The sequence below is a fragment of the Dasypus novemcinctus genome, chromosome 16 (genome assembly GCF_030445035.2).
Source record: "Dasypus novemcinctus isolate mDasNov1 chromosome 16, mDasNov1.1.hap2, whole genome shotgun sequence".
In the NCBI taxonomy this organism is placed as follows: Eukaryota; Metazoa; Chordata; class Mammalia; order Cingulata; family Dasypodidae; genus Dasypus; species Dasypus novemcinctus.
Genome location: NC_080688.1, coordinates 65,746,438 through 65,771,526, shown reverse-complemented (window position 1 = coordinate 65,771,526; position 25,089 = coordinate 65,746,438). Strand labels below are relative to the sequence as shown.

The following is a 25,089-nucleotide window of genomic DNA, read 5'->3' as shown; positions in this document are numbered from 1 at the left end:
GGAGGGAAGGAAGGAGGGAGGAAAACTTCCATGATAAGTCAGCTGTTATTTTAGGAACTCCTTCTCTGAAATATAATTAACGATTTTTTTTTTATTTAGTAAATACATAACACTTGCTGTGTTCCAGGTTCTGTTCCAACTGCTCTGTATCAGTCAGGGTTCTCTAGGGAAACAGAACCAACAGGAGATATCTGTAAATAGTATGGAATTTTATAAAATTGTCTTACGCAACCATGGGGATAGACAAGTCTAAATTCCATAAGGCAAACTGCAAACTAGAGACTCTGATGAAGGTCCTTGATGAGTTCCCCAGGAGATGCTGGCTGTCTGAAGTAGAGATGGAAGGGAATTCTCTCTGCTGACTGCTGAAATCACTTCTACATCTAAGGCCTTCAATTGATTGGATGAGACATCTCTCATTGTTGAAGGCAATTTCCTCAGTTGATTGTAGGTGTAATTAGCCATAGATGGAACCAACTCACTGATGATTTAAGTCCACAAAATGTCCTCACAGTAACAATTAGGTCAGCACTTGCTTGACCAAACAACTGGGCACCATTACCTGGCCAAGATGACATGAGGCTAACCCTTACATGCTCTATGAATATTAAGTCATTTAAACCTTAGAACAACCCTATAAGGTAGGGTCTATTATTATCACCCCCATTTTATAGATAAGGAAACTAAGGCACAGAGAACATAGTAACTTTCCCTAGGTCTGACAGCTAGTAAATGGCAGTTGAAAAGATAGATACCTCAAAAAAAAAAAATAATAATAAAATACCATCCTTTCTATCAGGCCAGCAGCCTGAGGGCTGTACAGCAAATGAAAATGCCCGGCAATTTCTCTTTCTTGCACCCAGTCCTGGATTTGGTGACCTGAAAAATGGGTGCCTTGGTAGCTGTCAATGTGTTGTGGATACCCATACATACAGGAAAATTTCTCAAGTCCCTATTTTGTTGAAGTTTGATTTGCAAAATACCTGAAGCAGTATCTACATATGTTAGTGCATACTTTGGTCCATCGGACAGAGGAAGGGGTTCTATATAGTCTGTTTACCAACGCTGCCTAACCTGCACTCTCTACAGCATCTGCCCCATATTACAGGGGAGGGGGCACCTCTTTTGAAAGCATGCTGAACATGACTCACAGGTGCTAAGCCTATGGCTATATTTCAAGAGGAGATATAAACTTTTACATAATTCCCATACATTCTTAGGACCCTTGTGTCCTGATTTACGTTGTAACCAATCTGCTTAGTCATGGTTTTCATCAACTCATCTAATTTTAGCTAAGATGTCTACTTCCAGATTTCCTGGAGGCAAGCATGAAGTATGAGCTGGAACAGGCCAGATTGTTATTTTGGCATCAGGGTTTTGTGCCCTAACCCAGATATCTTCCCACAGGGTTTTACCCCAAATGTCCTTTCCAGCTATGGTTCATTTCTCCTGTTGCCACTGTCCCATTCAGAGAGTCAGACCATGATACATGGTTCAGCTCTCAGTACATATGTAGATTGGCATAGACTCACAGACTGCAACCATCCAGGCAGCCGCTAACTCAGCCCATTGACTGCTCATATGGTGCCCATAGTTATTTGAACTGCTATTGTGCACCATTGGGGGTTGGGGGTGGGGGTCGTTGTCCTCTGCAGGAACCATCAGTATACCAGGCATCCTCTAATGGGATTCCTACAACCTCTATTACTGATGAAACTTTATCACTGGCATGGATGGTATAGGGGAGTTTGGATTCCCTACATACATAACTGACCCCAATAATTTACATAACACTTCAGATCGTGGTCTAGTATGGAAAGAACTCCATTGTTGCAAATAAGAATATGACTTTTGAGTGTATGAGCCTGTACACAAGCACTTTTAGGATAAATATAAGTGTCATCCTCCTGTATATATTTGCAATTCTATATGCCATTACTTCTAATTGGGTTTGCACCTTTTTTGCCAATACATTAGCTTTGTTGGAACATACTAACCTAATATCTGTTTCTAGAGTTAAAGCCTCTTCTAATCTCTTAACTTAAGCTTCTGCTTTTAATTGGGCTCTGGGAGCCTATCTAACTGCCCAAAACAACGGCCATACGGTGGCAGCAGTCGCTTTTCCTTGCGCTTTCCATTTGCTCCTCAGCTTCCCCTTCAGGACAAATAATACCTGGCTGGCGTTTGGGGGGTGTCCTGTGCTCATGCACTGAGCCAAATGTTCCAAAAACTAGGCTACCTCCCCCCACATACTGGGAGTGGACCACCCTGAGATTTGTGTCCAGGGATTCCTGTTTCCCTGTCTTGTTTCATTTTGGTTCTCCTGGCTGACTTGCCAATTGTCTAGCTGTGAACCTACAGGATAGGTTCTTTTAAAGTTCAATAGCCACTTAGGACCAAGAAATGAAGCAGACCACTCCATACAACAAAACAGTAATAGCCCCCTTTCAATCTGAGGCAGAGGAAGCATCACCATCTCAAAAACTTCAAGGTAACATGGGGAGAATGCAACCGTGGACAAAGTAAACTTACTAATATTGTACTAATGGAAGAATACGTAACATTGATATAAAGATACTGGTTACCAGAGGTTCTAAGGGGAGTGGGAGGGAATTATAGGTGGAACATAGGACATTTTTAGGAAATTGTAATTAAGTATAAACCACAATATAAATTATAGACCTTGGTTAGTAGCAATGCTTCAATATTTATTCATTAATTGTTGCAAATGTACCACACTACGTAAGATTTTATTAATACAGGAAGTTATGGAAGGAGGAAAGGTGGGGTATACGAGAATCTCTTATACTTTCTATGTAACTTTTCTGTAATCTAAATCCTCTTTAAAAATAAAGTTTATTATATTAAAAAAAAAAAAGTAGTAACAGTTCATTAGGGAACTTACAGACCAGGAAGCTGGTCCTTGGTAGCTGCAGGGCCTGCAGAGTAATGCTCTGTGACATCTGGGGGCTACAGGGGATTATATGCAGCAAGATCAAGGAAGGCACAGGGCCAAGTCAGGATTTGCAAGGTGGTAAACAGGCCTCCTTGAAGTTACTGATATGTAGCAGGAGTGGTTCTAAGAAAGAGAGCCATCATGCTTAGGAATATACAAGTGTCCTTCAAGATGCTCCTATGGTGGGGGTTGACTTTTCTAGGAATTTATGGCTTCTCTGATTTATGGTCTCACACATCTAAACTTACCCATCTGTGGTGACTTGGAACCGTATGTTCCCCAGAAAATCACGTTCTTCAAGCCAACCCATTCCTGTGGGTGTAAATTTGTGGGTAGGGCGTTTTGATGAGGTTACTTCAGTTAAGGCATGGCCCTGGGTGGGGGGTCTTAATCCTCTTACTGGAGTCCTGTATAAGAGAATAAAATTCAGACAGAGAGAGAGAAAGCCACTGAAGCAAGAAGCTGAAAAAACAAAACCCAGAAGAGAAGGGAGAGACTAGCAGATGCCACCACATGCCTTGCTAGGTGGCAGAGGAGTCAAGAATCGCAGGCAGCTGGTCTTTGGGAAGAAAGCATCACCTTGATAATAACTTGATTTGGATATTTTTCTCATTCTCAGAACTGTAAGCTAATACATTCCCATTATTAAACCAACCCCTTTCATGGTATCATGTTTCAGCAGCCTAGCAAACTAAAACACCATCTTAACATCAATAAAAATGAGACAACCAGGGAAGTGGATTTGCCTCAACTGATAGAGCTTCCTCCTGCCACATAGGAGGTCCAGGGTTCAAACCCAGGACCTCCAGACCCATGTGGTGATCTGGCCCATGTGCAGTGCTGATGCGTGCAAGGAGTGCCATGCCACACAGGGGTGTCCCCCGTGTAGGGGAGCCCCACGCACAAGAAGTACACCCTGCAAGGAGAGCCACCCCACGCAATAACAGCACAGCCTGCTCAGGAGTGGTGCCGCACACACGGAGAGCTGACACAGCAAGATGACGCAACAAAGAGAGACAGATTCCCGATGCCACTGACAACAATGCAAGCAGACAAAGGAGAACACACAGCAAATGGACACAGAGAGCAGTCAACGAAGGGGGGGAGGGGACGGGAGAGAAATAAATTTTAAAAATAAATCTTTACAAAAAAATGAGACAACCAAATGACATTATGTATATCTGGATATGGTGAAAGAGGAAATACACCTATGAAGTTTTCCAGCCCCCAAAAATTGAACTGCATCTGATTAAGCTTCTAGGTATAATTCCAGGAAATTTGAGGGACAGTGGAAAATGTTCAATGATTCACTACAAATGCAATGTCATATACTGAAATGTGGGAAATTCTCTAAGACAAATGATTTAGTCTCTTCAACAAATAAATGACATGGAATGGGTGGGGGGGGACTAACAAAGAGAGAATGAGAGAAACAGTTATAGATTAAAAGTAACTTAGTATTTGGATCTTTCTTGGATCCTGATTTGAGAAAATAAACTTTTTTTTTTTTTTTTGAGATGGCAGGGATTGAACCCAGGACCTTGTACATGCAAAGCAAGTGCTCAACCACTGAGCTACACCACTCCCAGATACAGACAATTTTGAGACAGAGAAAACTGATCACATACCTGGTTTGAGATATATTAAGGAATAATTATTACTATTGTTGATATAGGTATGGCAATGGTGGAGTGGTTATGGTAAAAAAAAAAAGAAGAAAATCCTTATCCATTAGAGATACGTATTGAAGTACTTTCATACAAAAGGATGTATTTGGGATTTGCTTTAAAATATTTCTGAAAAATGGGGAGGGGGAATGAGAGCTGAAGAAGGGGGAAGGAAAAATGAAATAAGAAAGACAGTATTGATTACTGTTGAAGTTTAGTGTGTGTATAAGTAGGTTCACTCTACTGTACTCTATTTTTATGGGGTTTTAAAATTTTATAAATTAAAATGAAAAGATGCTTTTAACACAACTAAAACAGAATCCTTTATTACTCCTGTTCCTCCTCTAGGCTCTGTATATTGAACCACTTGGTGCTCAAGCCAAACTATCTAGGAACCAATCTTGGTCTTCCCCTCACTTCCCATATCCAATCCATTAGTAAAAAAAAAAAAAAAAAAAAGATTTATTTATTATTTATTTCTCTCCCCTACCCCACCCCCAGTTGTCTGCTCTCTGTGTCCATTCGCTATGCATTCTGTGACAGCCTCCATCCTTATCAGTGGCACTGGGAATCTGTGTTTATTTTTGTTGCGTCATCTAGTTGTGTCAGCTCTCCGTTTATGAGGCGCCATTCTTGGGCAGGCTGCACTTTCACGCTGGGCGGCTCTCCTTACAGGGTGCACTCCTTGCGCGTGGGGCTCCCCTACATGGGGAACACCCCTGCATGGCAGGGCACTCCTTGAGCGCATCAGCACTGCGCATGGGCCAGCTCCACACGGGTCAAGGAGACCCGGGGTTTGAACTGTGGTCCTCCCATGTGGTAGGTGGAAGCCCTATCCATTGGGCCAATTCCACTTCTCCAGTAAGCTCTTTTGACTCAACTTCCAAAAGAAACCCTAGATCTGACTTCTTTTCATCATCTCCACTGTCACTGTCTTAGTCTAAGCTATCATTAGCTCTTGCAAGAGTTTAGCAATTCTCTCAAGCTTCAGCTCTTGTACTTCAACAATCTTTTCTTCACACAGCAGAGTAATTTTGCTAAAGCAGAAATCTTATGATGTCACCTCTTTTTTTAACACTTTTTTAAAATTTAAGTTAATAGATCACAATCACAAAGAACATTACATTAAAAGACATATGAGGTTCCCATATAACCCACTCCCCACCCCTCCACTCACATCATTTTTGTAAATTGTATTTTTTTGAAGATATATACATCTCAAAAAATGTTACATTAAAAAACATAAGAGGGAAGCGGACGTGGCTCAACTGATAGAGCATCCGCCTACCATATAGGACATCAGGGTTCAAACCCAGGGCCTCCTGGCCCATGTGGTGAGCTGGCCCACGTGCAGTGATGATGCATGCAAGGAGTGCCGTGCCACACGGAGGTGTCCCCCACATAGGAGAGCCCCATGTGCAAGGAGTGTGCCCCTAAAGGAGAGCCGCCCCACACAGCTGGCAGGGCTGGCCCCCCAGGAGTGGCGCCACACACACAGAGAGCTAATGCAGCAAGAAGACGCAAAAAAATGAGACACAGATTCCCAGTGCCACTGACAAGAATACAAGCAGACACAGAAGAATACACAGCAAATGGACACAGGGCAGACAACTGGGGAGTGGAGGGAGGAGAGAGAAAGAAAGAAATAAATAAATCTTAAAAATAAACAAATAAAGTTTCTTGGTAGACAAATAAGAGCTCCAAGATCAAGTTCACTTTTCCACCTATGTCTCCCCCACCCATAATCAAAAGTAACCCAGGGGTAAGCGGACTTGGCCCAATGGATAGGGCATCCGCCTACCACATGGGAGGTCCAAGGTTCAAACCCTGGTCCTCCTTGACCCGTGTGGAGCTGGCCCACACGCAGTGCTGATGTGTGCAAGGAGTGCCGTACCACACAGGGGTGTCCCCCACGTAGGGGAGCCCCATCGCAAGGAGCTCTCCCCTCAAGGAGAGCTGCCCAGTGCGAAAGAAAGTGCAGCCTGCCCAGGAATGATGCTGTACACACGGAGAACTAGACACAACAAGATGACGCAACAAAAAGAAACACAGATTCCCAGTGCTGCTGCGAAGGATTGAAGCGGTCACAGAAGAACACACAGCGAATGGACACAGAGAGCAGACAACTGGGGGGGGGGAGGGGAGGAGGGTAAGGGGAAAGAAATAAATAAAAAATAAATCTTTTTTAAAAAAAAGTAACCCAAACACTTGCAGTTCTCATCACAGAACTTCCTCTCTGGCAGCAAGATCACTTTCCCCCTGGTGGTTCAGGCCCCAGGTATTCTAAGGAAAGGAGCCCCTACCCCAAGGTTAGGTGAGGCTTCCCCTTTAATTGCTACTAATAAAGCCCCAAGGTCCATCCCAACTGGCAATTTCATACTGTTTCAAATTGACTTATACCTTCTGTCCCCTATTTCTTCATCCCTACCATCACCTCAAAACAGCAAATGCCTTGGGATTAAGGATTCACCTAGTCCCTGTTAAAGCTCAGTGTCTAACTCAGTGGCAGCCTATAAGTGTTCAATGGATGAACGATCAAAATAAATTAATTGCTAAGAATTGACACTATTTGTTTTAATAATTAAGATTTCTATTCAATAAATGAAATAAAATTAAAATAAAGAGAAAAACAACAGATTGGGGGAATATATATGAAACACAATTTGTAAAGTGTTCATTTAAATTTACTGCAGCCTCAGTAAATTTGAGCAAACCATTCACTCAAAAGGGAATACACTGAATAGGCTTGAATTCCTTCTGGTCTAGTCTAATGTGGCTGACATAGAATCAAATATGGTATCATGTCTATTTTTTAAACATCAACTTGATCCCTAAAATCAGAGAGAAAATGGTTGGAGTGTTGTACAGGGGAGGGAGAAAGGAGGGATAACAGATGAGGAATGTAAAGGCTACATCATGGATGGCACTCAAGTCATCCCCAGGATTTAGAACAGGTAACACAGGGGAAGGAAAAAAAAGGGGGAAGCTAACAAATGAAATGATCGTTTTGGCAGTCATTTTCGAAAAATAACTCTGTCAGGAATACAGCAGATATATTAGAGGTGGGGGGAATAAAGATGAGCAGGCCACTTACAAGACTATTGCATAATCCAGATTTTGCTAAATAATTGTTTGTGAAAAGACAAGCTTTCTTGTTTAAGAACCTAGGTATATAGAGAAGACACTAACCACGGCAGAGAGAAAGGCAGGATTGCATAGTAATGATGAGATTCATCATTGCAGCCAATATTTGCTTCCAGATCTGCCAAGTTCTGGAACCTTGGGCTAAATCCCTTAACTTCTCTTGGCCTCAACTTCATCATCTGTATAATAACACCTCCCTTAAGAGTTGTCTTAAGGACTGACTGTAAAGCAATGAAAATAGTGCATGGAAGTTAGTGAATTCTCCTAAGTATTAGCTTTTATTATTAATCGTTACTGTGCAACAGGAAAGAAAGCCCTGTCAAAATGTATGTTATGTTTCAGATATTTGTCTTAGGGAATATGCTCCCAGGAAAGAAGTCCAGTCTGATGTCTGGATCTAGCCTAGGAGGGAGATGTGGGATGGAGACAACAACTTGAAATTTCATCCTGCTGTTGACAGGGATTACTGAGGAAAAATGGATGGAGTCCAGCATTTGGGAGCAAACGTGAAGGACCTGGAATTGAAACCTCTGGAATTGAGGTCAAGGTAGCCTAGCGCATTGTCTAGAGTCCATTCACTTGGAGTTTTAAGTTGCCTAGCGTGATGGCGCCATGAAATAGGGAGAAGATAGAGCTAAGTGCAAACACCACCAAAGACTGTGAGGAAATAACCAGACAGATGACAGGGTGAGGAGGAAGGGAAGAAATTGCCAAATGGTTTTCTCCCCCAGATGAAGATCTAGAAGTGGCAGTGGTAGCAAGAAGGATATTGAGCCAGACCCTTCAGCCAGCACTTATCTCACACGTGTTACAATATAATTCATTTGAGTAATACCCTGAGAATTTCTGGATTATCCTAATTACATCCTATCTCTTGCATCTCCTCCCCCCTCCCCAGGAATGTTAGGTTTATTCAACATTAGGAAATCTATAGTGTTTGCAATATTACTGGTTAAGAAAATAAAGGAAGTCAATATCTAATCATATCAAACGATTACCAAAAAAGGCATTTGTTAAAATTCAGTATGTTGTGTTATGTGTTTTTGTCTACCTATAGGCAGCTTATGCCCAATAGCAAAACACAACAGATAAACCTATTAAAGTCCAGGATCACATGGGTTTGCATAGGGTCATGACTAATTTTAATATTGCTTTACCTATCCTACAATAGAACTTATAAATATGAAAAGGAGAAGGTGAAAGTAGCATAATTTCAAGTTACATGATACAAGGAAAATCCAGTAGAATCAAATGTAAATGTTCAAGAACATTAAGAATTCTGTAAGACTGTTAATCCCAAAATTAATATGCAAAATCACTAACTTAATATATTAGGTAAAAAGATGCATCCAAAATAGCAATAAGTACAACAATAAAAACAAACAAATAAAAACATAATACACTTAGGAATAAACCTAAAAAGAAATACGCAGTAATTTTGTAAAGAAAACTATAAACCTCAACAAAAGGGATAAAAATTGCCTTGAAGTAGAGTTACATCCCATGATTTTAGACAGTAACACTCAGTATTGAACAGATATAAATTTTCTAAGAGCTAATCTATCAATGCAATGCATCCTAATTAATATTCCAGTTGGAATGTGAAAAATAAATTTATTTTAAAGTTATTAAAAATAAAGAAATTAGTATAATCAGATTTTTTAAAAATACGGGAATATAAGAAAGATTTACTCTACTAGGTATTATATATCTATTGTAAAAATATAATCAATTAAACTCTTGTTGCTAACACAAAAATAGGAAAAAATATTAATGCAACAGATTAAAGATTCCAGAAATAGACTCAAGTATATATGGGAATTTAATATGTAACAAAATTGGCATTTTCCTATCAGTGGAGAAAAGGCAGATTGGAGAATAAATGACCAATCTCTTGTATCTTAATTGCCCAGTTACAAATCACCTCTAAGAGGATCTGATCACATAACCAAACAAGAATGGTGGGAAATAAAATTTCCTATTCATATTCAATAATACGTGGCCTTGTCCTAGAACTACAAATGTTTTATTTATTTATTTTATTGTCTTTTTTAAAAAAGATAAATAGATCACACAAAACATTAAGTTAAAAAACATTAAGAGGTTCCCACATACCCCACTCCCCACCGCCGGTCCTCCCACATCAACATCCCCTTTCATCAGTGAGGCACATTCATTGCATTCGCAAGCCTGTTTTTAATGGATTGATATTTATAACCCATGATTTATTTTGCGACACAAAAGGGGAGCATTTTGAGACAATCTCTAAGGACATGATTCGTTTTTACACCTTCTTAAAACTTACTCCTCACCCCCTATCTTCTGCGTCTTAGCCCCTCCTCAAATCTCGTTTCTTTAACAGAAATCTCGCGAGAGGTCGCGTTCTCATGAATTCTCCCAGGGGCCTCTGCTCTTCCTCTTCCCCAAAGTCGCCTGAGGTGAGTCTCTTCGGTGTTGCGCTCTTCGTACTCAATCCACCGGCTATCGCCGCCATCCTGCTCTCCCCGCCGCCGGTCTCAAGGCTTCTGGGAGGAGAACTCCCAGGACTACTGATTCTTTGCTGGAGGCAGGGTCCCCCGTGATAGGGGACAAGGCGAAACTCCCGGCTTGTCGCGATGGGGCTGTCGCGCGTCTGCGGCCCCGGAGGGGCGCGGTGGACGGCAGTGCGGGTGGCAGGGCCCGTCCTCCCGCGGGGATACATACGGGGGTGGCCTGTGGCCGGTGCCTCCAACCTCGGAGGCCCGGCGTGTCGCGGTGAGCGATGGCCACGTACGTGGCGCGTTGCTGCAACGACAGACTGTGGGAGTAAGAGTAAGGTCGTGTGGAAGCTTCTCATTTGAAAGAATGTTTCAAATTCGGTGGTGCTTAAGGTGGGCAATAGCGCGAACGTCTTTGTGGAAAACAGTGCATTCCTTGGCGAAGCTGTGGGAATCGAGGGGGTTTCTGTAGAGGGCTTAGTACACTTCTGCCGTGCTGAGGAACGGGCCAGGTCATTTACGCCTGAAATAGAAACAGAGTTCAGTTTCCTTCCAAAGAAAAGGGGTCGCTCATTTTGTGTCAACACTGCTATAGCCATTAGTAGTTGGAAAGAGAAGAAAGAAAGCACTGGATGTTGAAAAGGCTGGCTGCAGTGATGGAATTTCTTGGACACCTTTGGATTACTCATGAAAAAAACTAGTATCTGAGGAACTGTTCACAGTAGTAAATACTAAAACTGCATTCCTTTTTGCATGTAGGTATTCTTGACAGGATTGTGCTGTGTTCCCTTCCAGGTGATCTCTGAAAATGGTTCGCTATTCCCTGGACCCAGAAAACCCCACAAAATGTAAGTGAACAGAAGATAAATATCTCCTGTTTGGGGGTAAGGAACAGTAATGAGATACCACAATTAACCAAACCTTTTTATTTTGCAGCATGCAAATCAAGAGGTTCAAATCTTCGTGTTCACTTTAAGGTATATGAATCTTAGTTACATTCTAAGAGAGTTGTTCCCAAATGTTCCAGTGTCTACCTCTAAACTGTTCTGAAAAGGTAGCTGCAGTGATGACTTTCTTAGGACACCTTTGGATTTACCATGAAAATGAACAAGTTCTGAGCAGTCACCTTTAGAACTTTAATCATTGTGGTATAATGAACACTTTTATTTAGGATTTGTGGGATTGAGTAAAACTGCAAGAGAACAACTTGAGAACACCTGTAGGTGAAGATGGGGCACATAATTGTATTTACAAGTTGGTGGTGTCAAAACTGTTCATAGTCGGGAAACGGACTTGGCCCAGTGGTTAGGGCGTCCATCTACCACATGGGAGGTCCGCGGTTCAAACCCCGGGCCTCCTTGACCCGTGTGGAGCTGGCCCATGTGCAGTGCTGATGTGCGCAAGGAGTGCCGCCCCACACGGGTGTCCTCCACGTAGGGGAGTCCCCATGCACAAGGAGAGCCGCCCAGCGCAAAAGAAGGTGCAGCCTGCCCAGGAATGGCGCCGCCCACACTTCCGGTGCCACTGACAACAACAGAAGCGGACAAAGAAACAAGACGCAGCAAATAGACACAGAGAACAGACAACCGGGGGAGGTGGGGAATTAAATAAATAAATCTTTTTTTTTTTTAATGTTCATAGTGAATAAATGGGGGTTTAGAACTAATTTTTCTTAGCTTCAAATGAGTCTGTCTCTTAATCTCATGTTTTTCCATATTACCTCACCTCGCAGGAATAGAAAGCTTTTAATTGTTGAATGTCTTGAATCTTTAATATCAGAAAACTTAATGTTTAAGTATTTTAGAAATTGTACGCCTTTATAAGGTCTTGATTGCTAACCAAGAGTTTATATTATTGGTATTTTAAACAGAACACCCGAGAAACTGCCCAGGCCATCAAGGGTATGCATATTCGAAAAGCCACCAAGTATCTGAAAGATGTCACTTTACAGAAGCAATGTGTGCCATTCCGTCGTTATAATGGTGGTGTTGGCAGGTGTGCCCAGGTGAGAATTCTTGGTTGCCATTTGAGAAGACAAATTGTAAGGGAAAGTAGCCTTTGTCACCTTCTGGTTGTTGTGATGACAATCTTAGGACACCTTTGGATTAACCATGAAAAAAACCTGTTCTGAGCAACCTTTATGTTGGATAAAGTAATTCACCTTGATCATTAACATGAATTTAAATCAGGAAAAATGACTAATCCATACCCTAATTTTCTTTCAGGCTAAACAGTGGGGCTGGACACAGGGTCGGTGGCCCAAAAAGAGTGCTGAATTTTTGTTGCACATGCTTAAAAATGCAGAGAGTAATGCTGAACTTAAGGTATCAATACTATGTATGCATACAACTTGAATAGTTTGTTATTAAGGTATCTGTTGTCTTGCCTTATTTCCCTCATTGTACTGCTCTTAGTAATTAAATCTGCTAGATAAATATGTACTGTCTACCCCACTCATTTCTACCCCTGGTCTCCAGAAGATCAAATTTTGTTAGTAAAGACTTATAGAAGCATGGTCTGAATTCCCTCAGCCTGAGACTTACCATTGCCCTTTATTTTATCCCCAGTACTTGGAGATTTTTTATTTTCCTGTCTTACACTGCAAGTATTTTTCATGAACCCTTTCGCAGAATATTTAAAATAAAAACAGCAAAAGACTATTTGCAAAATACTGATTACAGAGAAAACATTGGTGTCTAAAACTAAACTGCAACAAGTATAATGTGATGAAAAATGTCTGATTTTTATTTTTAAAGAAGCTTTAGATTACATCAATGTTGTATCAGAAATATACAGGATTCCCACATACCCCACCCCCTCCCCAGTTTTAATGTGTTTTGTTGTCTGCATTCATAATGGAGAAATGCTGAATATCTGTTAAAAACCTGGTTTGCAAAATATAGAAACTTGTTAACCCCACTTTGTGATTGAAAATGGGGTCACAGCTGTAAGAACTGTGGTTACAAACCTAGGTGCTATGCTATAATCCCACAACTCTGTCCCCTCTTAACAGGTTTTTGCATTTAGCACTGGGTTTGGGTAGTAAATTAAAGGAAGGACATTTAGAGTAAAGGTAAAGGCACACACCAGTTGAACAAATAAGTGATTTGAAGTCTTACAAATACATTTTGGAAACTGTTTCATGAAGGCAGGAATTTGGGGTGTGGTTGGGAAATTAGTATTTTCTAGTGATATGGTTTGTGTGATGATCGGATAATTAAAAGATGGTTATTTGGTTTTGTTTTTGTTCCCTGTCCTCTGACCCCAGGGTTTAGATGTAGATTCGCTGGTCATTGAGCACATCCAGGTGAACAAAGCCCCCAAGATGCGCAGGCGTACTTACAGAGCCCATGGTCGGATTAACCCATACATGAGCTCCCCCTGCCACATTGAGATGATCCTTACTGAAAAAGAACAAATTGTTCCTAAACCAGAAGAGGAGGTTGCACAGAAGAAAAAGGTAAGTTACTTAATAGTTACTTGGTTTTGATTGTAATAACTAGGAAGATTTGTGGTTGCTATGATGACTATCTTAGGACACCTTTGGAATAACCATGAAAGAAAATTTTTTCTGAGCAACCTCTTTGATCCCTTTTAATGGATCTCCCCACTCAGCCCCCCAAATCTAGTGAGTTTGAGTTTACTTAAGCATTATCTTCCTTCCTGGCTGCCAGACTTAATTTCAGGGCCTTATGAAGTACGCTCCCTGCCTCTAGTCTTCAGTGTGAACAACATTCATGTCTTGAAGCCACTCTTCATTTCTCCCCCTCCCACCAATCCCCATATCACCCGATTCTCTATGCTGAAAGACTTGATATTGAATGTTCTTGGTCGTCCAAAGATGCACTGAGTTTCCTGCCGCCTCCTCTTAAGATGTATGGGTTTTTCCAGAAAACTTAATATTCCCTGCCACAGTCTGGGTTTGGAAAAAGCAAGCATCTATGAATGGCCAAATCCCTTTTCTCTCCATGCCGAATAAATGATTTGCCATCTCAAATTTTGTTTGAATGTTTAAATAGTCCTTTTATTTTTCTTCCCTTAGATATCCCAGAAGAAACTGAAGAAACAAAAACTTATGGCTCGGGAATAACTTCAGCGCACAATAAATGCAAATAAAAGTTAAAGCAGAGTGTTGGTTTTATTAGTAACTGTATTTCAAGTGTCATTACAAAATAGATCAAACTAGTTTTCTCATTATGATTAGAATTCCAGATTGTTTTGTTTACACTGTCATTTTTGGTTCATAAGCATGCTGTTTTGAATCGTTATTTTCAAAGTTTATATAAATGGGGTCATGATCCTTTTGTGCCTTAGCAATCAGTTGATTTACATTTTTTTAGCTATTCCAAATAATGCTTTGTGAACCTTTGTGTGGGAGTTTTTGTGAGAATATTCATTTCTCTTGGGTATGTACCCTGGAGTGGTTATTGCTGGAACATAGAAGAACAGTTTGAGTAACTGTCAAGCTCTACCAGAGTAGCTACATCGTCTTATATTCGCACAAGTTATAAGTGAAGGTTCCAATTTCCACATCATGGGCAACACCTCTTGGCTGTACTAATCCTAGTGAGTGTTAAGTGGTATAACCATTACTTGTAAACATACGGGCTTGAACTTGTCCCCTGCCCTTAGAACTCCAGGGTCTTTAAAACCGGGTAGAACAAATAACCACAACTGCGTTTGAAAGTATTGTAGCCAATACACGGAAGTGGATACCTTCCCTATTGAAGGTGAGCAGTTAGCACGGCATTTTCCTTTCCTGGATTGTGTTGGTATTGAAGCGCTCGGTTTTCCTTCACGGGGATCGCTGATGGCCGGGTTTTCAGCGAGGCGTAAAGGCTTTAAGCTTAGGTCTGCAGTGCCGGAAGCGCAGGCGAGAGTTGTGTCGTCCCTTCCTGGGCGTAACCGCTACGTCTTGCGCATCATCTGACTGACGTAAGCGCGCCTTTGTCGGCCTCCTTTTAAGGTACTCATTGGCCCGCTGCAGCCACGTCCCTCCCTCCGGAAGTGCGGACATTTCCATTTGGGCTTCGAGGTTGCGGGTGAGCAGAGTTGGGGTGGGCCTGGGTGTGCGAGTAGGGATCGGGGTGGGGATGGACTGACTTGTGCGTTCTGACACGCACTTTCGAGGTGCTCCGCAGGCTCCCGCCGGCCGTCAAAACCAAGTCTTTGCCCGGGGCGCGGTTTCCTTTCTTCCCTCTGCGCCTTGGGGCCCTCCTGCGCTCTTCACCATACCTTGCTCACTATATTACTATACCCTCCAAAACGCGTGCCCCTTCCACCCGCCCTCCGTTCGCCCTGGCCCTCTCCCTCCGTTTTTCCCGGCCACCTCCCCACCCTTGTTGCCTCCTTCCCTTTCTTCAATCTGTATTATTCTCTTCCTTGGCCTCTTTCTGTCATTTCCTTTCATTCTTCAGTTACCGTCGCCACCACTAGCTCCTTCTTTTCTTTTCTCATTCCTCTCTTTTCAGTCTTTGGCTTTACCTCAGTTTGTCCTTGCTCTCCTTTTTACTCCAGTAAATGATGTTCTGAACTGCCCTTACTTAAAGGGAGGTGATTTTCGCTTGTTTACCTGTCCTGTTGCCGATGCAGCCACAGCCGTTTCCTCTCATTTCCATTGTTGTCTTGAACTAAAACGAATGAAAGTTAAATTTGATTTTGCACGCTTTGTCGTAATATCCGAGAATTGGCTTGGAAAAAAGCAAAATGATAATGAGAGGTCACCTTCAAGACCTCTCTAAGCCACATTTTCCACATGTATGAAGTAAAATGTCTCACTGGAGCTTGAAGCATGAAGATTAAGTTATATATAAAATAAAACTAGCCTCATTCTGAAGAGAGCTAGAAAGTTTAATAAAAGCCATAGTGGCATAAGTAGTTAGTAGTATTTGTCCTTGAGAGTTAAACAATATTTACGAGCTCATTTTAAAAAGTTCGTATAAATTACAAAGGTAAAAATGATTCTATACAGTGGAGGAATTGCCAGTCACCTGCTTAACCAAGTGATCAAATTTAACATTACCTTGATTTGAAGGGGTTTAATTGCTTTTGAAGGTTTGCTAGAAGGGAAATGTAATTGTGTTTTTGGGAGAGGAAGAGACGAGCATTGAGCAAGGAAATCAGAATTGGGGATTTTGCTCTTAACCAATTCCAGTTACTAGTAACCTCTGAACCTTGATCAGGTCACAGGTTTTGGATCTCTTTTTTCTCGTTTTGGAATAATACATAAAATCATGTCTTGTATACAGACACCTTTAGGAGCTTTATATTCTTATTAATTTATCTAACTCCACATTCCGGTGAGATAAGTACTATTACTGTCTTCATTTTACACTTAAGGGAATTAAGGCAGAGACTGATTAAATAATTTGCCCCAAGGAAGGCAGATTTCAAAGGCAGCTGATACCAGCTGGAAGTCTGTTCCTTAACTACTATGCTGTGGTGTCTGTAAAGTGAACTAAACCAAATTGCTCTTAAGTCTCAACTCAAATTTTGAATGTCTATGGCCAAATATAATGATTCTTTGGAAAGTACTAAAAAAGACTTACTGCTTTTGTTTGGCTTATTATAATTAGAGACTAGATCCTTGAAAATTTGGGAACACATTATTTTTAGAAATTCTTAAATTGTTATTTTAACTTGCCTAGGGTAATTATTTCAAAGACTCCATTAGTAATATTTTTATTAAAGTATATCTTTGCAAAACAGCTGGTTCTTCCTTGATGTAAATCCATATTTTTATTTGTTAATTAACTTGATTGTAATTCGTATCAAAGCCACATTCAGATTGGATTTTCTATACCACTGTTCACCTATTTTGTGACTACTTTAAAGTTGCCTTAGTGCAGATATAATGCTGACTCATTTGCCAACAGACACTACCTAATTTTAAATATTTTTAAAATAAATTTTAACCTCCTGAATTGGATGCCTTCTTTATGCATTGTTGTGAAACTTCTTAGTTCTTAAGGCCCTACATCCCCAAAGGATTAAATTATTTTAAATTTAAGAGGTCTTTTGGCTTAATAGTATATTATGAAACCAGTATTGATTCTTTTTTTCTTTAAAAGACATGCTGATTTTTAAAATTCCAAGGTGATTTTTAATCATCAAGGAAACTAGAGTTTTAGTTTTTAGAAATGGACAATCTACTTTTAACAGTTTATATGGTAATACTACATAGGATTTTTTTTTTTTTTTAACTTGGCACACCTTAATTGAAAAAGCAAGTATATCAGGGAAAATAGTTGCCTGGGAAAGACCAGCTGGTTTGCATCCTAGAGGTCTTACACAGTGATAGTTTCTTGGTGAGTTCCAAATTTCAGGATTTACTTTCAGCTTTATAGATTTGACTAATTGACTTGTCCCTGAAAATGACTGGGTCCTGGGAATGAATTCACACTAAACTGGAGCATAAGTCAAAAATACCAAGTTCCTCAATGTCTTTGTATCTCCTTTTCTTTATCTGTAAATTGAGATCATAATAGCACCCAAATTCACTGAGTTTTTAAAAGTTAAACAAGTTAATGTATGGAAACTGAACCCAGGAAATGTTGGTGATCTTTCTTTTATCATCAAATTTATGGCTGAGGGCGGATGAATGGAGACGTTCAGAAGCAGGCAGGCCCCTCACTATTTATTTCATTTCTACCATCTGTTTTCCTATGACCTTGCAGATAGCAGCATTTTTATTAAAAGACACTTGCTTTTGGGTAATGTTTTAAGTCTTCAGCGTAGAAATAGTCCTTTCAAATACCTTAATCTAGGTAAATTCCTTCAGTCATTAATTTTAAATTGAACTGATTTGTTTGTTCTTCACATATATTAATAGTTTAGCAGCTCAAGCCTGGGAAAATGGTGTGCATTCCTTGTATCGTCATTCCAGTTCTGCTTTGGATCTACAAAAAATTCCTGGAGCCGTACATATACCCTCTGATTTCCCCTATTGTTAGCCGTATGTGGCCCAAAAAACTTAAACAAGAATCCAATGATAAAAGTAAAGTCGAAGTAGACTCCAAGGTAAGAATATTAAAATACCTTAAATAAGGGCGGGTGAGAGGGTGGTACAATCAGATTAAAACAATTGGTTCTTAACCCTTTGGGAACCAGAAGCGTCAAGAATGTGTCTTAATTTTCCTTTTTCTTAAAGCAGGAGATACTGTTTTTAAGTAATGTTTATTTTTAACCAGGCCATTAATTGCTGCTTGACTTATGGCCAAGGTAATAGCTCCTAGCTGGTGAGCATAAATGTAAATAACTAGTAAATGAAAAGAGATAATAATATTGGGCAGTTTCCCTATGTCTTTAGCATTTTTGCTTTTAATTTGAATGGATTAGATCATTTATGCTAATTTAGCCATCCTGCACAGTTTTTTCATCCTGGAGATTATCGGGTTTTAAAGAGAATGTCTTATAATGAGTGTCTTTTTGTTGTATTTTCTAAAATGTTTTTTCATTTTAGAGTGCTAAAATGAATGGATTACCAACAAAAGAAGCATCAGAAATCTCCGATAAAAAGAAAGACTAAAGCAATTTTCTCAAAGGATTTCATTGTTTAGAAAATGAACTTGATAATTCTCTTTGTCTTACTTATAATTATCTCTGACCTTTTTCTCTGAGACCAGAATTTGGGATAGTTTAGGAATTTACCTGATACTAATCAGGAAATACATGGTCATTGTATTTAGTATGTATTTTGTTATATTTAATGACTTCATTCCTGCCTTTTTCATTAAAGTAGCTTTCATTTCTATTATAGTTTTAATGATATGAATAAATAGAACATTTGTGCCAGTAAACATTCTTTATTACTAAATCAGTAATGAGAAATCCTTGAGCCTCTAACGTTCATTCACATGAATACGACTTTTGTGCACTCTAACCTCTTTAAGCTCTTCTAATTTAAATTTTACCATGAAACAGTATAATAAGACTGCGCGGTGAAGTGAAGGGTAGCGTTTTGGGAGATGATAATGACTTGAAACACAAAGATAAACTTTCCAACACAATGGAGTAGCTTATCCATGAAAGTAGTAATTGCTGTTTATTGCTCTGAGGAAAATAGAAAAGACAAAATTGAAGGAACATCTTTGAAAGATAAAATATCTTTTGCATAAATGTCTAATATATGTTTTAAAATTCTGATCTTTGTTGCAGTCCTATGCCTATAAATGTATTAAATATTCATTTTAACTTACGATTCTTTTTGTTTGTTTGTTTAAAGGCTGTGTAACTATTTAAAAGCCAAAATTTTCACCACATCTTAAAACAGAACTTTAGTGTGATAGCACCTGAATAGTGGTGAGACAGGAATATTTTCTTCTAATTTTTTTTTAAGACTTGATTATATCAATTCACTTAATGTTGCATGAGATGACACTACAAAATTTAGTGGTTTTCAAAGATTTCTTTATTTATTTCTCCCCCCACCCCACCCCCGTTGTCTGCTCTCAGTGTCCATTTGCTGCGTGTTCTTGTGACCGCTAATAAGGATAGAAGCAGGAAACTTTTTTTTGTTGCGTGATCTTGTTGTGTCAGCTCTCCGTGTGTGCAGCGCCATTCTTGGGCAGGCAGCACTTCCTTTCGCACTGGGCAGCTCTCCTTACGGGGCGCCCTCCTTGCGCGTGGGGCTCCCCTACACGGGGGACACCCTGCTTGGCAGGGCACACCTTGGGCGCATCAGCACTGCACATGGGCCAGCTCCACACGGGTCAAGGAGGCCCGGGGTTTGAACCACGGACCTCCCATGTGGTAGGCACCTTATCCTTTGGGCCAAGTCCTCTTCCCAATAACAATGATTTATTGAGTTAACTAGGCGGTTCTTTGCTGGCCTGGGCTCATAATGGTAATGGTTGGGGATGTGGGCCTCTTTTCTGTGGTCTTTCATTCTGGGCATCTTTACTTTTATTTAAGAGTCTGTAAATATTCAGAGATGGTGTTCTGCCCTAGAAAGCTGTATGGACTACATCAGTGAACTTCTCATGCTCTCCAGATTCTGTTGGGTTTGGCCAACAGGAAATGAGAGAGAGGGAGGGCAGAAGGTGAGTGAGGTCAGCCTATTTATTCCTTTGGCCGCCTTCCTGCAAGGTCTTAGAAGAACTGCCCCTCAACCAAAAGACACTGCATCTCTCAAGGTAGCCAATTCCACATGATTCTTTTAAAGTTCTTCTAACCTCCCTTGCCCTTTTGGGTCTAGGGGTCTAGGGGTGCAACGTCTCCGTTGTTCCTGGATCTGAATTACTGCATTATTTCAAGAGGGCTATCTGCTTGGTGGGACACCAACTGATAAAATGAGCTTGTAAATTTTACTTTGCTAAGTATGATAGTACTATACTATGTTTGGGTTTCCTTACACATACAAGTGGTTTTCCTAGAATTAGATACCTTTTTCTCTCCATAAGCTTTTCTCATGTTGGCTGGTTGCTTATGCCTGGTGCACAGCTGCAGTTCTTATACTTTCCTTTGCCACTTTCCCATATTGAATCTTGTACATCCTGCCATGGCCCACTGGGTGGACTGGGGGAGAGTGTAAACTACAGTGTAAACCATTATCCATGTGGTGCAGCATTGCTCCAAAATGTAGTCACCAAATGCAATGAATGTCCCACAATGATGAAAGAGGTTTTGATGTGGGAGGAGTGGGGTGAGGGGTGGAGGGTATATGGGGACCTTATATTTTTTGAATGTAACATTTTTTAAAAAATAGAGAAAAATATATGTTGCCAACTTTTTATTTTATTGAAAAGATATATTTTGTTATTTTATAAACAAAAAGACGTTTTAACACCAAAAGAGTAAAAAAAGAAAATGAAAATAAAGGCTACCAATAACCTTTGAGTTTGAATACGTTATGAAAAACCTATGTAACATGAAAAATTAACTATTTTGTCCATATTTTTCTTATTTCACTGCTGTTGGTGAAAACTTTAGTACCTATTCTTTGACTAGAATTTGGTGACTACTGTTGTAAAACATGCAATTGTTCCTTTTTTTTTTTAAAGATTGATTTATATTTCTACCCTTCCCCCCCACTCTCCATTGTCTGCTCCATTGTGTCCATTCACTGTGTGTTCTTCTGTGTCCACTTGCATTCTTTTCAGCAGCACTGGGAATCTGTCTCTTTTCGCTGTGTCATCTTGCTGCATCAGCTTTCCGTGTGTGTGGTGCTGTTCCTGGGCAGGCTGTACTTTTTTCACGGGTGGCGGCTCTCCTTGTGGGGGCTCACTCCTTGCACGTGGAGCTCCTTCCTCTACACAGGGGACACACCCCTGCATGGCAGGGCACTCCTTGCGAGCATCAGTGCTGCACCTGGGCTAGCTCACCACACTGGTCAGGAGGCCCTGGGTTTGAACCCTGGACCTCCCACATGGTAGGCAGATTATCAGTTGAGCCAAATCTGCTTCTCAAAAATGTTCCTTTGCCCTAAAACATCAGTCCCACCATCTGTCAATCTGTATTTCAAGATTGCCTTTCCATTAAGAGCTACCATTTGTTAGATACATTGTGCCTTGCTAGGGATATTTCACACACATCCAATCCTTATATAACTTCATAACAGTTAAAGAAAGATCATAAAAGTTTACTTACGTAAAAAGTTACAGTGATGACTGCACAACTCTGATGAAAGAGAGCTACTGAGTGTACACTTTGGATGGATTTTATAAGGCATGGACTGTATAACAGTGAACCAAATATCAGTGTTCTCTCATGAACTATAACAAATGTACAACACATACATGGTGTTAGTAACAGGGACTATATGGAAAAAAATATATACCAAATCTAAGCTATGGGCCATAGTAATATTTTGATGATGTTCTTTCATAACATGTAACAAATGTGGCGGTGATACATGAGAATTCTGCTTGTTAAGACAATTGCTTTGTAAGCTCACAACTTCTCTAAAAAACTTAAAAATTTCAAAATAAAACTCAAAGCAAACAAGATCATAGAGTTTAAGTATGTTAAGTGGACAGTCTGTTGGATTTCAAAGCCATACTCATTCTTCTAATCCACATTTCCTTAAAATATTGATACCCTAAGTGCGGTCACCCCTCGGGCTGAAGTGTGGTTTGCTGGCCTGGCGGGGGAGCGGCCACGGTAGGCCTAATTCCACTGCCCCCATAATAGGGTGGCTGGTTGGACTCACTGCCACCCCTGAAGGAAGCTCGGCATGGGCGCAGAGTGCCCTCGGGTCTCCCCTTCTCGGCAGCCATGCTTCCGCGGCCGCCCCTCCTCCTGGATGGCGCCACACGATGCCTGTGGGGCGGCACCCTTCTTCTTTCTCCCTGCGCAGGCACAGGGCGGAAAAATCCAGTCTGCCCTTTTCCCTCCCCCCAACAGCAGCAACAGCCAGGCGGGGGCGGGAAACTCAAGTCTGCCCTCCACCCCAGCAACAGCAGCCACCAATCACTAAACCCTGCCACTTCCCCCAGCAACAGCAACAGCAACAGCCAATCCCTAACCACCACCCCTTCCCCGTTCAGTACCGCCCACTGACCTTTCGCTGGCAACCAATCAGAACAGGGCGTGGCTTCGACCAATCAGCCTTCCCCAGCCCCTATAAAACTGTTGCCTCTCCCTCAATAAAGTGGACTTGCGTGTTTACCTTGTCTCCGCGGTAGTTCTTCTGCCGTGCGCCCTCCAGTCCTGAGAGGCCCCGACAAGGGCCTGGCCTCCCTTGTCCCCAGTTCGTCGCCTGCTTCTCCGGGCGACCCCTTCGTCGCCGGCTTTGCCGGGTGACCCTGTCAGCCGAACCGCGCAACCCCTGTGAGACCGACCCCTCGTCTGCTGCCGGACCGACCCCTCGTCCCAAGCGGGACCGACCCCTCGTCCGCAGCCAGACCCCACCTCTACCGACCGAGCAAGCCGCCGCACCTAAGGAATGATCATACCTATTAATATCTTAATTATTTGTTCTAACTTATTAGGAACACTTGGGCAAAAATGGAGAGGGTGAGTTTGGGCTAATCAGTATTTGTAAACTTGGGTTTTTTTTCTTTTTAATTTTTTTGATTTTTTAAACTTTATTTTGGACATTTAATTGAAAATATAAACAAAAACTAAAAAAATGTGGTTGAATAAAAACATACATTTCTCAAATACTGAATACAAGTATTTTTTTGATCATACAATCTATTACACAATATATTTGGTTCATAGTAATGCAGTCATATAGTATCTGTCCTTTAGTGTCTGGCTTGCTTTGCTCAAAAGGATGTCTCCAGGTTCATCCATGTTGCCATACACTTTATGACTTCATTTCTTCTTACAGCTGCATAATATTCCATTGTGTGAATAGACCACAGTTCATTCACCTGTTGACGGACACCTTTCCAACTTTGGGCTATCGTGAATAATGTCGCTACTGGTGAGCTGATGTCTCTTTGTGACACTGCTCTCAGTTCTGGGTATATACCCAGTAGTGATATTGCAGGGTTATATGGCAACTATATTCAACTTCTTTAGGAACTGCCAAACAATCCTCCACAGTGACTGTACCATATGCATTCCCACCAACAGTGAATAAGTGTTCTATCTCTCCATATCCTCTCCCAACACTTGTAGTTCTCTGTCTTTTTAATAGAGGTCATTCTGATAGGTGTGAAATGATATCTCACTGTAGTTTTGATTTGCATTTCCTTAATCATTAGTGATGAGCATTTCATGTGGGTTTTTTTTTGTTGTTGTTGTTTTTGCCATTTGTATTTCTTCCTTGGACAAATGTCTATTCAAGTCTTTTGCCCACTTTTTAATTGGGTTGTTTGTCTTTTTATTGTTGACTTGTAACATCTCTTTATATATCCTGGATATTAAACCCTTATAAGATATATTATTTCCAAATATTTTCTGCCATTGAGTTGGTTGCCTTTTTACCCTTCTGACAAAGTCCTGTGAGGTGAAAAAGTGTTTGTTTAGAGGAGGTCCCATTTATCATTTTTTCTTTTGTTGCACATGCTTTGGGTGTAAGGTCCAAGAAACCACCACCTACTGCAAGTCTTAAAGATGATTCTGTACATTTTCTGCTAATAGTTTTATGGTTCCAGCTTTTATATTTAGGTCTTTGATCCATTTTGAGTTCCTTCTTGTATAAGGAGTGAGATAGGGGTCCTCTTTCATTCTTTTGGTTATAGATGTACAGTTGTCCCATCACCATATGTTGAAGAGACTGTTTTGTCCCATTAACATTAACTTGGTAGGTTTGTCAAAAACCAGTTGACTGTATAGGTGAGGGTTTGTTTCTGGTTTCTCAATTCTATTCCCTGATCAGTGCTAGTACCATGCTGTTTTGACCACTGTAGCTTTGCAATATGTTTCAAGGTCAGGCAGTGAAATTCCTCCCATGTTGCTCTTTTTTAGAATGCTTTTGGCTATTCGGAAGCACTTTCCCTTCCAAATGAATTTGGTAATTGCCTTTTTTAATTCTGTAGATTAAGCTGTTGGGATTTTGATTGGTATTACACTGAATCTATAAATCAGTTTGGATAAGATTGACATCGTCATATGTATTCTTCCAATCCGTGAACATGGAATATCTTTCCATTTGTTTAGGTCTTTTTTCATTTCTTATAACCTTGTTCTGTAGTTTTCTGCATCTAGATCCTGTGCTTCTTTGGTTAAATTAATTCCTAGGTATTTGCTATTGAAAAGGAATTTTCCCCTTGATTTCCTCCTCAGATTGTTCAGTACTAGTGTACAAAAACATTACTCATTTCTGCATATTGATTTTGTATCCTGCCACTTAGCTGAACTCATTTATTAGCTCAAGTAGCTTTGTCATGGACACTTCAGGATTTTCTAAGTACAGGATAATATCATTCACAAACAGTGAGAGCTTTACTTCCTC

The 25,089-nt window shown here is 40.7% G+C and overlaps 1 protein-coding gene and 4 non-coding genes across 5 annotated transcripts; all 5 read left to right on the top strand.

Annotated features, from left to right (window-relative positions):
• Positions 1-10,158: 10,158 nt before the first annotated feature.
• RPL17 (ribosomal protein L17) lies at positions 10,159-14,392 on the top strand. Its single transcript, XM_023589635.3, has 7 exons — positions 10,159-10,205; positions 11,004-11,092; positions 11,181-11,221; positions 12,115-12,249; positions 12,470-12,568; positions 13,513-13,704; positions 14,287-14,392. The coding sequence occupies exons 2-7, from the start codon at positions 11,053-11,055 to the stop codon at positions 14,332-14,334; spliced, it is 555 nt and encodes a 184-aa protein (XP_023445403.1). The 5' UTR covers positions 10,159-10,205; positions 11,004-11,052; the 3' UTR covers positions 14,335-14,392.
• LOC111764840 (small nucleolar RNA SNORD58) lies at positions 10,893-10,957 on the top strand. Its single transcript, XR_002797347.1, has one exon. It is a non-coding gene; the product is annotated as a small nucleolar RNA SNORD58 (small nucleolar RNA).
• On the top strand, positions 11,303-11,367 carry LOC111764848 (small nucleolar RNA SNORD58). The gene has a single exon (XR_002797354.1). It is a non-coding gene; the product is annotated as a small nucleolar RNA SNORD58 (small nucleolar RNA).
• LOC111764839 (small nucleolar RNA SNORD58) lies at positions 12,317-12,380 on the top strand. The gene has a single exon (XR_002797346.1). It is a non-coding gene; the product is annotated as a small nucleolar RNA SNORD58 (small nucleolar RNA).
• LOC111764838 (small nucleolar RNA SNORD58) lies at positions 13,760-13,824 on the top strand. Its single transcript, XR_002797344.1, has one exon. It is a non-coding gene; the product is annotated as a small nucleolar RNA SNORD58 (small nucleolar RNA).
• Positions 14,393-25,089: the final 10,697 nt, after the last annotated feature.